This window comes from Nomia melanderi, chromosome 2 (genome assembly GCF_051020985.1).
Source record: "Nomia melanderi isolate GNS246 chromosome 2, iyNomMela1, whole genome shotgun sequence".
Taxonomy (NCBI): Eukaryota; Metazoa; Arthropoda; class Insecta; order Hymenoptera; family Halictidae; genus Nomia; species Nomia melanderi.
The window spans coordinates 2,466,234-2,480,083 of record NC_135000.1 but is presented as its reverse complement, the minus strand read 5'-3'; the positions used below and the strand labels follow the sequence as shown (position 1 = coordinate 2,480,083).

Below are 13,850 nucleotides of genomic sequence, written 5' to 3'. Positions count from 1 at the left end.
CTATAACAATAGTGCACCGTGCATCAATCGTCAGACAAAAAAAAGAATTCTTTAATTTATCATTTATCAAAATTATTAGAGAATCAGTTAAATAACATTCCCTGCAAAAACAGTGCACCCTGAATGAATCGTCGAATCGAAAAAGGATTCGAGGTGACGGAATTACGTCGAGCCCGTTGCAGAGTCGTCCAGGATGTTCGACGGCGCGCTCGAGACAGAACGAGAGGGGAGGGAACAACGGATCGATGCGTTAGACACACATCCGGTGTTCGCCGATTGGCCGAAGGACGACTGGTTGACATCGTTTTTGGCCAATCGGGCAGACTGGGCGTCGCCGCGGCGACGTTCGCCGTTTCCTTGCAATAATATTTGCACTGGCTCGTCTAATCCATTAAGCCTGCCATCGCACGGCGTTTGGTAAATTATTTATCGGCCCTTCCCCGTCACTGTTCCGTTTCCACCATCCCCACCACGACGGATTTACGATCTGGGAATATCCGTAATGCTCTGCGGCCTTACCCGTTCACGTGACGTCAGCGTGACGTCCGGGAGACTGACTTCCGCGACGTCTTCCAGCGATCATCGATGACTTTTTGCACCGTTATCATTTATGATGCGACGGTTTCCTGCATTTCCTTCAAGCTTTAAGTATGGACGTCAGTTTATCCTTTAACACCGGATTCACGGAACCCGTCAATTTGACGGATATTGAATTTTTTAAACATTATTTAGTAACAGTTTAACAATAGAACTACCGAGTACTTAAACTGTCTTTTGAAAATTTCTTCGTGAGAGCCACATGTGTGTAGTTATTAAGAGTTCAATTAGCTTATATATCAAGTTAGGTATTACTAAATCAGTTTCTGCAATCATTTCTGAAACAAGTATTTGTGCCTTTTCAATTATTCTAAAAGAAGAAATTGGGAATGGGTCATTTTTAATATTTATTTTTGTTAATTGTCTAGTGAAATCTTACCCACGTGTCTGAGACAATATTTTATGGCAACCGATTAATGTCATTGGATATTACTGTAATTTATGTAGGAGATACCATAGTTTAATTATATTATGATACATTTATATTATGATTATGATATGGCAAATAGTTAGAATAAAAATTCGCAAAATATAGAAACTTAAGATAGAGTCTGATTCAGTACTAGTGGACAGTAAAGGGTTAAAGTACCATTTTCATTAAAATGTGAAGAAAATAATCTTGTATGAACTTTTTGGTTTTATTCAATTTAAAGTATCATTGAATGCGTTTAGACCATAACAATTGCAAAAATGTATGTATATTTGGTGCCTGTGTCTTTTAAATACTCTGAAGCCTAACAAAATGTTTTGTTTATCGTATTAGAAAATATGTACGACTGATTTGTTCTTAGAAACTTGTGTTTTCTACAAATTATTACAAGTACAAGTTTGGAGCTCTGAAAGTTATTGTGATTTTATGAATTTAAATTCAATTTTTTTTTAAATTAATGTTATAAAAATAATTATTTTATACTTGTTACTTTCTCATGTTCTGATATTCACTTCCTATCTTAAATGATTTGCTTATATCTACTAATGTATAGAAGGACTTTTAAACCCATTAATCAATGACAAAGGTAAGCATAACGAATGAAATGAAGAGACGAGAAATCAGGATTAATGTTGATTTATTGCAACGCTCGCAATCAATATAAAAAATACTGTACATTAGAAATGCACGTTGGCATCGTGTAAGGAATGGAAATCCAAGTATCGTCGCTCTTAACATTTAAACGATCCAACAATCGGCGTAAGCCAACCACTTAACGATATAACACATATATCACAATATCAAATTAGTATAAGCAAGCTCTGTGCACGTTTGCTTCAACGGAAGTTGAAGTTCGTCCATGGAAACTTGACTTACGCTGATTTCGTTTGAACCCTTCCGCCATTTTGATCCTTTCGCAGTCAATATTCAATAATTTGCCAATTATTAAAAAATAATTGAAGAAATCTCCGCATGGAAAGGATCAAAAACTATTTACAGAATTATTTACAAGACACTCTGTTGAGTTAATAAATTATTGCGTTTTCCGGCCATCGTACCATAACCTTAACCTAAAAACTTAAACTTAATACTATATAATAGAAACATATATATTTACATGGCCTTATGTTACAGTCTCTCGTTAAAAACTACGTGACGGACCTTAATATTTACTTAAACCTACTATATACAATGATTTTTGGTTTGTTGCTGTATGATCGAAGCACTCGGCGAGCGCTTGAATGCTTATAATTAAATAAAGTATATAATACATTTTCACTTCGATTTTTACTGAAACCAGAGACAAAGCTAAACAAATTGTATATATTGAAAAATACGAATTTTTGGAATCTGAAGAAATTAATTTTTGATGAAAATTATCATTTGCCCTATAGAATATTAATAACCAAATATTGTTTACAAAGGTCATAAAAACGTATCCTTGCAGTTAAATTCGAACTGATCTGCGCAATCACCAGACTGTCTCTCGTAAATTAAGAATTCCCTTCGCATACAAATCGAAATTGTCCTTTACGTTTTAGAAAGATAAAGAACGATAAATCGGTGGACGATCCTCCCATCGGGCTGTAGAAATTTATCTTTCGCGTAACAAGAATATTCCATCCATTCGGTGTACTCCAGTAAAGGCGAGCAGAAGGACAAGTTGTAACGCTTCCAAAGATCAAAGGACAATTTTTTCTGAAAGGAATTTAAGCCAACCGCTTTCGATCATTAATCATCGAGTTCCAAACGTGACCCTAATTCCTCCGTTAATGTTCTTTGGAAACCACCATTAAAAGAAAGAATTCGAGGTTCAAACTGTTTCAAATTTCTTCGAATTATTTCAAACTTCAAAAAATCTATTTTCTATTCCACGAAAAATTTAAGTAGTAAATTATTTATCGATACAAATGATGTATAAATTAACAAGCTAATAAACGACATCGTTGAGTAATGTTTCTGCTTTTGTAGTTCAATATTGTTTAAATAAAATTATATTCAAATATGCCCCGCGTTTTTTCGCCTCCGAATTTTTCCCTTCGAAAGGAAGTGGATTGCTGAAAAAACTGGCGCGAGAATTCGAATAATTTTTTTACTGGACGATCGCGGGTCTCGATGTCTGACACCGATGGCACCTAATTTTTTCCCCGAAGATTCAGTGCGGCAATAAAGTCCGCTGGCGGATTTAACGCGGCGTGTCTTCGTTAAGCGGAGTCAAACGCGGCAGAACTTTTCCCTCCACGGTTTAAAATAAACCTCGATATATCTGCGGTTGTAAGTCAAAACGGCGCAACCCGTATTTTCGAAAAATTTTCTGTTTTGGTCCTGATTTTCGGTCCCAGTCGATTCGGTTCATACAATTTTCGAATTTGTTTAATCCAAATCGATTCGATATTTCAAATGCTTTGATTCAAATTGATTCGATATTTCAAATTGGTTTAATTCTGATTGATTCAACTTTCTGTTCCCATTGACTCTTAAACCAAGAATTACATATATTATTTAAAAAATAATTTCTTCTATAACAAAAGTGAACTATCAAGATTGAAAATCGTAGTGAAGCAAGTCTTAGTTCAGTGAAATATTTCGCATTTATATTTAAATATTAAATGTAAGTTATTGTTCATATAAGTTCTGACAATTTTGAACGAAATTCAGTATTACAATCGCAGTATTACAGAATTTTGTACAAACTTCACAGTATTAACCCTGAGCTGTCGAAAAGCTCCACAATATGCAGAACTGAATAGAATGTTATATTTATTAAATATGTGTTTCTACTTCCTATGTATGTACATTTTACAATAATAAATATATTTTATACTTTATTATATTAAATCTCCTATCGACATTTGTTCTACATTTAGTCAACATTCTGTTTCATAGTTCCAATAAGCGATCACTAAAAAATCATCAGTCGTTAAGGGTTTCAAACGTTAATATTTTGGTAAAAATGTAATTTGCGTCGTTTTGTCTTGCGAGCACAGAAAATTGAAATTTGGGCTGCTTTTCAGTTCAGAGATATTGAAATGGAGCCGGATATCGGGGAGATCCTCTCGAAAAGGAAGAAACCGTGGACCAAGCCGACCTATCGGCGCCGAAGCGCTCGTTAACTCATCCCTCCCGTTGTTTTGTTTAAGTTTCATCTACTCGTCGGCACGGTTAGGGCTTGTTTCCACAACGCCGAGACGCTGACTCGTCGCAAGAAGCGAAAAAAAGCCTCGTAAAATTGTAGCAACGACGCTACTGTCCGTCTTTTCGGGCAGAAGGGAGACGTCGCTTCTAGAGAATTGGTTCGGGCGCGTTTCTCGCGTAGCTTCATCGAGCTGGTGCACATGTAATATTGTTTTTTCAAAAGAAATTTGTATCAGATTATAATTTAAAAAAATAAACTTTAAACAAACTGTAATTAAACTGTTTATCAATGAAACTGAGAAAGAAACTGTTGAAGAATTTTTGTAATAGACTAATGCCTTTCCATTATTGTTTTAATTATTTTCAACAGTGATTGAGGATTGAAGGAAACTAACTGTAGATCAAGATTTATGAAACTACTTTAAGTACACCATAATAATATTTCTTTTAATATATTCCTGTTTTAGTTTGTATTTAACGAACTTTTCCGCCACTTCGAACATGCCGAGTGAATTCAACTGAAAGAACTGAATTTAATTTACTAGTGTGTTTCATCATAGCAAAATTGATTTTGAGAAAAATGAATAGATTACTCAGTATATAGATCTACCAATCCTACCGAAAATTTTGTATCAAATTTGAAATTAACATTCCAAGAAAAAATTTCTTTTATAGACATAATCTATAATATGAATTTTCCTTCATCAAGAATTGCAACTACATGCGAATAATCTTCTTAACTCCTTGCCATGTGATTTTCTTTGCAATTACTCGTGTCAAATTCATTTATTATTAATAATTGAAGGAAACACCACATTTTCTGTTTATTGTATTGATTTCTTTCAAAACTACTCTCGACAAAATTATTTTATTGCTCACAATTTATTAGAAAACGAACGAAATCTATTCTGAAGCATCACAATTGATAATAGAGATACTTAATTTTGTACTAGAAACAAATGACATTTATATTTGTTAACACTAGTATTATCGTACCCGTCAAAGTGACGGATTTTAGTTTTATTATTTAATTATCGATGTCTTGAAAGTATTCAATGTCGGTACTGATTTTGAAAATCAACAGTTCCACTCAAATATGACAATGAATGCTTAAAGAAATCGGAAAGAATGTATTCAACCTTTATGAGGATTATAATGTCAACCCCAATAAATGCTCGGTAATGCTAGTGTTAAGTTCTATTTGAATTCTTCGCTACAAGTCTGACACAATATAGTTGGGCAAGGGGTGAAAAATCTTCGTCACGAATTTCAGTTGTCATTATAGGGCAAGTGGTTAAGAAGATGATCGAAATTTAAATAAATGTACTAATCTCATAATTCCAGGCGTACACATGTTCCCAGATAGACAATTCTCGGGATTGATACCGACGGGACAGGGATGGGTCCAGTTAATCGGATCTACAAGAGATTTCACACGGCGCGGAAATTACGGAGGATTTGGCTGACCGGCCAAACTTGTCGTACCGTTAATAGACCGGCGTAAGGGGACGCACCTAAATTATCGGCTTACATTATTGCGAAGACGAACGGGTACCCTGATCTACCGCGTCGCGAGATCAACAGCCACGATTCGATTTCAAAGGACTGGTGACGCGGACGAGGAGTGATCGCAGCTAATTAGTCATTGGCCGATCGAAAAGACTCTTCATTTTCCTACTGCTCAGAGGAATTAGGTGTGTTACACAATTTGCCTGGTCTATATTGGTTTCTGAGACTGACAGATTGCTGAACAAGTTTATATAAACTTTGGACATTTCGTTCAAACTTTGTAAACTTTGGACATTTCGTTCAAACTTTGTAAACTTTGGACATTTCGTTCAAACTTTGTAAACTTTGGACATTTCGTTCAAACTTTGTAAACTTTGGACATTTCGTTCAAATTGTAAACTTTGGACATTTCGTTCAAACTTTGTAAACTTTGGACATTTCGTTCAAACTTTGTAAACTTTGGACATTTCGTTCAAACTTTGTAAACTTTGGACATTTCGTTCAAACTTTGTAAACTTTGGACAATACGTATAAACTTTGTAAACTTTGGACAGTTTATATCAACTTTGGATGTCTTATGTAAATTTTGTAAGCTTTATGAATATCCTTATATTCATAATATACTTGATTATATTATGAATATCCTTTTTTAGACATGCTTTTGGTTCCAATAATGAATGTAATTGAAAACCTAAGATTCTGTCTTTAGTCCTTTCGCATATTATGAATTATTTTTAGAAATAGACGCAAACAGAAGATTGTTCAATTTTTGTGACGTACCTCGAAAGAAAACACTTTTCGAAAATAATCGGTATCTATGGACGACTGACTCCTCATGTCAATAATTCAATGTACAGCTTTCTATTCGGTCAAAAAATGAGACAAACTATTAGTCGACTGCTAACTGAACTTTCGTTTCATTTTCACAAGTCAGTCCTCAAACCTATAATCTTCTGCAAAATATAATCTTTCCAGAATATTAAAGAAAGAAACAATTATTTTTATCGAAAGCCACAGAACTTAGAATCAGAAAATCAGAAAAGTTGAACAATCAAACTGCCAACGTATTTTTATAACGAACAACAGTGAAAATCTTCGGCACTGAGAAATATTGAAGATACTTGAACACGAGTCGACAGATTACCGAGCATCTGCCACCGTTTCACGCGCGCATAAACACGTTCTGGAACGTCTTTTCGATGAATGATTTCGATATTTTCGAGCCAGCGAAAATAGGAAACCGCTGAGATTGTTTTTCGTCCTATTCTGACACTTTGTTTACCTCGTAGATGAAAATACTGATGACGGAATATCTTCGAATGGAACTTCAAATGTTCGAGTTCCAGTCGTCTTCCATTCTCCAGACGCTGAAGGCGTAGGACAGCTTCTCGTGTGCCATGTAGCTGCAGGATGATGAAGTTATCTCTCGTGCTGCCAGCACTGCACTTCTCGGAGTTCTCTCACCTAGAACCATATTTATTCTAATCAATAATCATGTATATTCAATTTCAAAAAGTATTTTGCAATAAATAGATTAAAGATCTATTACAATAATTAAATATCACTTTTAACTCTTTGTGGGTGAACATTTTTAAACATATCCAAACCTTCTAAAGGGTTACTAAATTATATATTAAACTGAAAATATAAAAAAAGAGAACATTGCATTGATCTTCTGCTGTTTGAATAATTTAAATGTACGTTGAAAACATTTCAACTGAGGTATGACAGTTTCGTGTGTTCAACGTGTCGACATTCGTCTTCAATGAGTTAACTGTTGATTAAAGTTTCTTAGTCTACGTACTATATTCTAGAGATTTCATGAATGAGCACGACAGACTTAATGTTAGTTATCTCAAAATAATCTTTTACATTCTTTGATGAAAGAGAACATTGTTCATCGATCAGCGAATTTTCGGAAGATAGTGAATTAAAATGCATTTACTAAATATCAGAGATTTGATTAAAAATTGAAAGCGCAAAGTTTTATTTGTCATTCTAATTTTCAATAAATGTGAACAGTAACTGAAACCATAATATTATGTAGTTTGAACATCTTAATACAAAAATAATTATTTGGAAATCATTTTATAATATAATACATTTACCAAATACATTTACAAAATACATTTACCAAATATATATAAAAAAAAACCCAAAAATTGAAAGTACCATTTCTTACTCTAAATCAATTGTAACAAAGGTAATAGTCATTAATTTTACATAAAATCCTGTACACTTAACAGTCAAGAATCTTCAAATAAACGATTTATATAACAACAAACATAGCAAATAATTCTCTCAACACTAAAACTACCGAGTCAAAATGACCCATTCCTGATGTCTTCTCTTTGTAATTATTAGAAAGCTAAATGTTTCTCTGAGAAATAAAAGGAAACTGATCTAGCACCACGCAGACTGAATCAATCACTCTTGGAGTAATTACAGAAAAATTTCAAGAACTCAATTTAACTACTCAGTAATTTTAATGTTAATTTTGACAAAATTCAACAGACCCGACAAGCAAAAAGCTCCTCCGTTATTTCAAGAAAAAATCCAACTTAACCAAGAACGCGATACACGGTTAATTATTCCAAAATAATCTTCCGAGTCCAGTTGATCAAAGGGTCAAGAATATCTCGGCTCCCGCTTGAAAACCGGCCCAAAGAATGCACGATAAAAAGAATCCGAGTGAGGCGCGGTGAAACGGGAGAAGAGAAGAAACTGTCAAGACGCATCAGCGCGGAGGAAAGCCAAAAAGGAGGATCGGTAGCTGGTATTTGCGTCCGAGTTGGTGAAAAGGGACCAATCTTCGCAACTGTTAGCGTCCCGATATCTTTAGTCACCTGGAGTTATGGTATATCGTCGCCATTTGGCTTCTACCGGTCTCGCCTTGTACTCTGTCAACCGGCGAACAGGACGGGGCACCGGGGATGATTTAGACTGTCGGGAAATGTCTCCACTCGAAGCAATTGAAATCCACAATCCGGAAAAACAGAAGTCGCAGGAAACGTGTCTTTGATTTACTGGGGTCTAATTCAAAAATTGGACCGCTTATGTTCGAGTAAAATCGACATTTTTGTGAAATCTGTGGAAGAAACGGGAGTGAGGTTTGCTTCTTTTTTGCAGAATTTTGATTTGTCGGGGACACGATGTAAGTCGATTTTGACGTATTCTTGGGTTGTTGGAATATTGATTTGACTGTCTGGACGTAGATCTTTGAGTAAAATTGAAATTTCTGTGGAATTGCCGAAAGAAACAGATTTGTTTGCTTTTCGTTGAATTTTGATTTGTTGATGACAAGTGTGAGACTATTGGGAGAATTGATTTTGAAATATTGATTTGAGTATTTGAACGTGGATTTTTGAGTAAAATCGAAATTTTGATGAAACTGGTAAAGAAACAGGAGTAAAATTTGTTCCTTCCTTGCAGAATTTTGATCAGTTGGGAATGATTGGATAGAATGTCAAGGAAATCGATGTCGTTGAAATATTCTTAAGTCATCGGAATATTAATTCGAGTGTTAGAACGTAAGTATCAATGCGAAATTCACATTTTGGTAAAGTAGTTATGAAAAATGGAAGTGAATGGAAAATTTATTTCTTTTCTTTCAAATTCTTACTACTTGAAAGTAGTACCAGTCTATTAGAAAAATTCAAGTGGTCGTAAACGTTAACAGGTACTGAAACCTGTAATTCAAATGTCAGAATATTCATTTCAAATGATTATTCCTACTTCTTCAAACTCAATGTTGCTAAAACAATTGAAGAGTGTTAATATTTAGAATTTAGACCATTTCAAAACAAACTAACTTAGTAAATTATTTTAAAATTTCCATCACTTTGCATTTCACGCATTAATGTTCCCTGTAAATTTACAAAATCCGCAGATTAGCGACCTTAATTAATCAATGTCAACGACTCTAAGTGCTCGAAAGTGCTTCACTTTTTCCCAGTGAAGAGACACGAAGACTTTTGAGACGATCTATGGAATTCCCTGTGTGTCTTTCGGCCAGTTTGTAAATACTGTTCAAGTGTCTGCCTGAAAGGGTAGCTGGCCACTCGTGTATACGAGCTTCTGGGGATGGATTCTGACTTCTGAATCGGAGGAACCCTTCTTCAGGGGGACTGTTTAATCCCAACGTACAGTAAACAAATCTGGACTGGGTGGTCCGAACACGTGACGCTCGGTGCCGACGGAGAATGCGTCGTTAACGAAAAATTCTTAATCAACATTAGAATTTTTCTCACGAGAAAGTATGTTGGGGTCAATTGATTAAAATTCAAGAAATTTTCCTACTCCATTCGTGGATTTTTCTGGGTTATTAATCCCTTGTCCTATGATTTCTTTCTGAACTATGATCAATACAGCTATGTTATCGTTAATAATTTATTAGGAAAAGAACAAATTTGGATGTTTATTCTATGCCTACGTTTACTCCAAAGGTTAACGATTGATAATAGAAAAGTAATACTTAATTTATATTTTTAAAAAATGAATAATACTTAGGTTTCTCATATTAAGTTTAAAATTTCCCTTACGAGTCTGACCCGATATTGTAAGTCAAGGGGTTCAATTACGGATTTGAACTTCAAATATTAAGTCATTTTGGGACTGTTACATTCTTTTTATTGTAAAATATTGTTTAGTGTACTTATTTTTCAGAATTTATATATTGGCCGTTGGTCTGTACTATTATTCGACTTTGCAGAGCAGTGGTGGATTATTTCTTTAACAAGTGTTCGATATTTAGAACTAAGAAAACGGGGAACAATAGAATTAATAATATTTATAAACAATATGAAAATTAGAATATTGTCTCTTTGAAAAAGAAATTATTTTTGTTTGGTGACACGTGAGAGTAATTAAAAAGAATAAAAGTAATTGGAAATTTTATCGTTTCGAAGTGACTGAACATTTGTTCTTTTAATTTCATATTTAACAAAACAAGGAAAGATATTACTTCTTCAGAATGAAGACTTTTCTCTATTTCTCGAACTATCAAGTAAATGATCGTTTACGTTGAAGGAATTAAGAATTTTTATAATATGACATTGAAACCCTTTACATTTGGAGTGTTTCGAAGTCACTGGACTCTTACCCAAAAAATGCCTCGACTTTTTTCAACCTTCATCCCTACATCATTAACCATCGTCACTATAATTACCAGATAACATTTCCCACATTATACAAACAATACTTGAAACTTTTATAATAAAAACAACAACAATTGAACATTAAATTTTTATGCATTCGTATCAAGCAAAAGTACAAGAATCAAATAATTAAACATTACCAAACATACACTTCCAATTTCAATTTGACTACATCAGAACCCTAAATAAAGAAAGCTAACCTCCGAAATTTCAACAGAACCTACATAAATCCCCTCGAAAGCCCTTTATTTTACATAAAGACTGTAGTCTAACATACCAAAGATAAAGACAATCATCGAAAACCTCCGGAAACAAAGGACTCACCAGCCTCCTCTCCGCCGTCGGTGTTCTCCATGTTGCAGTGCAACACCTGGAACAGGAAGTCGATGTACCTAGTGGCCAGCTTCAGCGTCTGTATCTTGCTCAGTTTATCACTGGGCAGGGTCGGTATAATCTTCCTCAGCGCAGCGAACGCCTCGTTCAAGCTCTGGGTCCTCTGCCTCTCCCTCACGTTCGCCATAACCCTTTGAGTCTGGATCTCCTCAAAGGTAGCACCGCTCTTTCTCCTCACCTTCGATTTGGTGGAGGAAGCGTTGCTCTCACCTTCGGACTCCCCTTCGACGCAGCTCGACTTCCTCTTCCTCTTTCCGCCACTTCTGGCTCCCTCGATGCCGTAGCTCTTCGTGGAAGAGGATGCTTCGGTCATCTGGGTCATCTCAGTCTGCTTGTACCTCTGCTGATCGATCTCTGGCTTGTACTCTATCACGTCGGGCTTGTAATCCACGGACTCCACGTGGTGGTAGCCCTGAGGCTGATGCCTGGGCGGCATCTCTTCGCCGCCGGGAGAGTACATCTGCGGCGACGGGGTCAGGTACAGGCTCTGTTCGTGATCCCTGCTGTGATCGGACAGAAATCCAGGTGAGTTGTCATGTAAACGTCTTTCGTACTCCGTCACTTCAGCTTGTAGGTCCCTGAGCATTTTGCCACTGTGCTGGTCCTGGTACCTCTTGTCTTCTCCTTGGTTCTCGTACATCAAATAGCTACCTGGCTGATAGACTATTTGATGGTGGTGATGGTGATGATGAGGCTGGTAGCCTGGTAGGTCTCTATGCTCGGGGGGGCTGCTGAGGTCCATCAGGTGGGTTGGAGGAGAGAAACGTTCATAGTGGTCCGGTGAATTGCTTGCCGAGCTACCAGCACTGTGGGGGATACCAGAGCTGTCGCTGTTGTCCAGGATGTAGATTCCTTGGAGACGCTGCGACTGGAGGCTAACCGGTTGCTGCGTGGTCTGCATGGCTAGGTCGCTTTGATGTCAGAAACTGTCACTTCTTCTGGTGGCTTCAGGGTCTGAACACTGTCATAGCACCACCGTTAGACACTTTAGGCTCGCGACACTCGGAGGTTGAATTGGGATTGATCCTTCAGCCAATTTACACCGAGACAGAGCTGCCTGGAGTTAGCTACCGACACTTTAGGGTATGAACGTGTTGGGACTGATAGAGGTTTTCGATGTTTCGATGGAAGACACGAGACCGCTCGGAAGTTTCGACTCGAATGAAGTGACCGGCGCTCCGGGACTTCTTCATGTCAGCGTGGGACCCGCCTACCAGCTTGGGGACGCTGCCCCCACTACTTCGCCGGCCAGTTTCCCCCACTATTGGTGGCTGCCTACTGTTGCGCCCTGTGTTCGGGGTTTCTTTTAGCCGTCGCGTCTTGTCAGTCGTCTCCCCCACCTATGGGCTGACGGCGAGGGGAAATGGCAGAGGCAGTAGAAAGGAGATGGGGCGGTGGGGGTGGATGATCGCGGAGATGCGTCGGATACAATGTTCTGTCTGCTGAATGGAGGAGAATGGAGGGGCACCATCGTCGAAGGAGGAGACAGATTATTGAGTTTAATTGAATTTCTCGCAGGTATTTAAGTGATTAACAGGTTGCCTGAGATGGAGTTAACGGAAATTTAATGGAAGTTAATTATTGAGTATAAGAGATGAAAGTTTGTTTGGTGAATGAATGCATTCGAAGATTTTATTTCTTTTTGCGAGTGTGTGAAGATTGCGGAATAAATTTCAGACCTTAATAGAAAGTAAATACTGTGATTTTGATCAACTTTGGCCAATTTGGTTTAAACTTCAGTTCGATAGATAAGTTTGATAGTCGCATTGGCGAATGGCGTTACTCGTTAATATATTTAAATCCTTTTCCACTTTATCTAATCCTTAACTATGAAGCATGACTATTCAAAAACTAAAATTATCTTTATTTATTTCCAAACAAAATCGTCGAAAAGAATAAAAAAGATACAGATATAGGACTTCATTTCTATGTGGACAGTAAATTAATTTATAAATCAATCACTGTTAGAAAAGTATATACAAATCGTTATATATCGACGTATTTAATAGATTGTATATTTATTATTTGGATGACAACTTTATTATTCTGATATATTTATAATATAGCTTGTTTGTTTGCAGTGTCTTGTGGTTAACGTTACTTTTACATTTTGTGTATTTCATAAAAGTATTATTATTCATTAGAAACCCAACAGTTACAATATTATTATCAATCTTATTCACTGTATTTAATATTTGAAAATACAATTTTTTATTTAATTTAATACCATCAACAAACATATGCATAGTGTTTCAGTTTTAAAGCTAGAATCTAAATATGCATTCTACGTTCTACAAGACTTAGGTCCTACATGGAGAAGAAACGTTTTCAAGGATAACCGGTGGGAGTTGGAAAAAAAAGAATCTTAGAAGATTAATGATCCTTTCACGATCACGATCGAGGGAAGTTAAAGGTTAGAGAAGGACAGACAGTCGACGATGGAACCGTTCGCTGTAGAGAAAGACGGTGCGCAGAGGGCGGGAGAGAAAAGAGAGGAATGAAGAAGAAAGATGGAAGTCTTGAGGGACGAGCCATGTTGAATATTTATATCGTGAGGAGCCACTGAGAACAAGGCTAGGGATCGCGAGGAACAGGCTCTGATATGCGAGACCAGTTCGCCTTGGAATGGC

General features: G+C 36.5%; 1 protein-coding gene across 1 annotated transcript; it reads right to left on the bottom strand.

The window, feature by feature from the left end:
- Positions 1-6,138: 6,138 nt before the first annotated feature.
- Twi (twist) lies at positions 6,139-12,381 on the bottom strand. Its single transcript, XM_031974143.2, has 2 exons — positions 11,152-12,381; positions 6,139-7,135 (listed from the first exon to the last, which is right to left on the bottom strand). Exons 1-2 carry the CDS (start codon positions 12,119-12,121, stop codon positions 6,999-7,001), a joined length of 1,107 nt encoding a protein of 368 aa, XP_031830003.1. The 5' UTR covers positions 12,122-12,381; the 3' UTR covers positions 6,139-6,998.
- Positions 12,382-13,850: the final 1,469 nt, after the last annotated feature.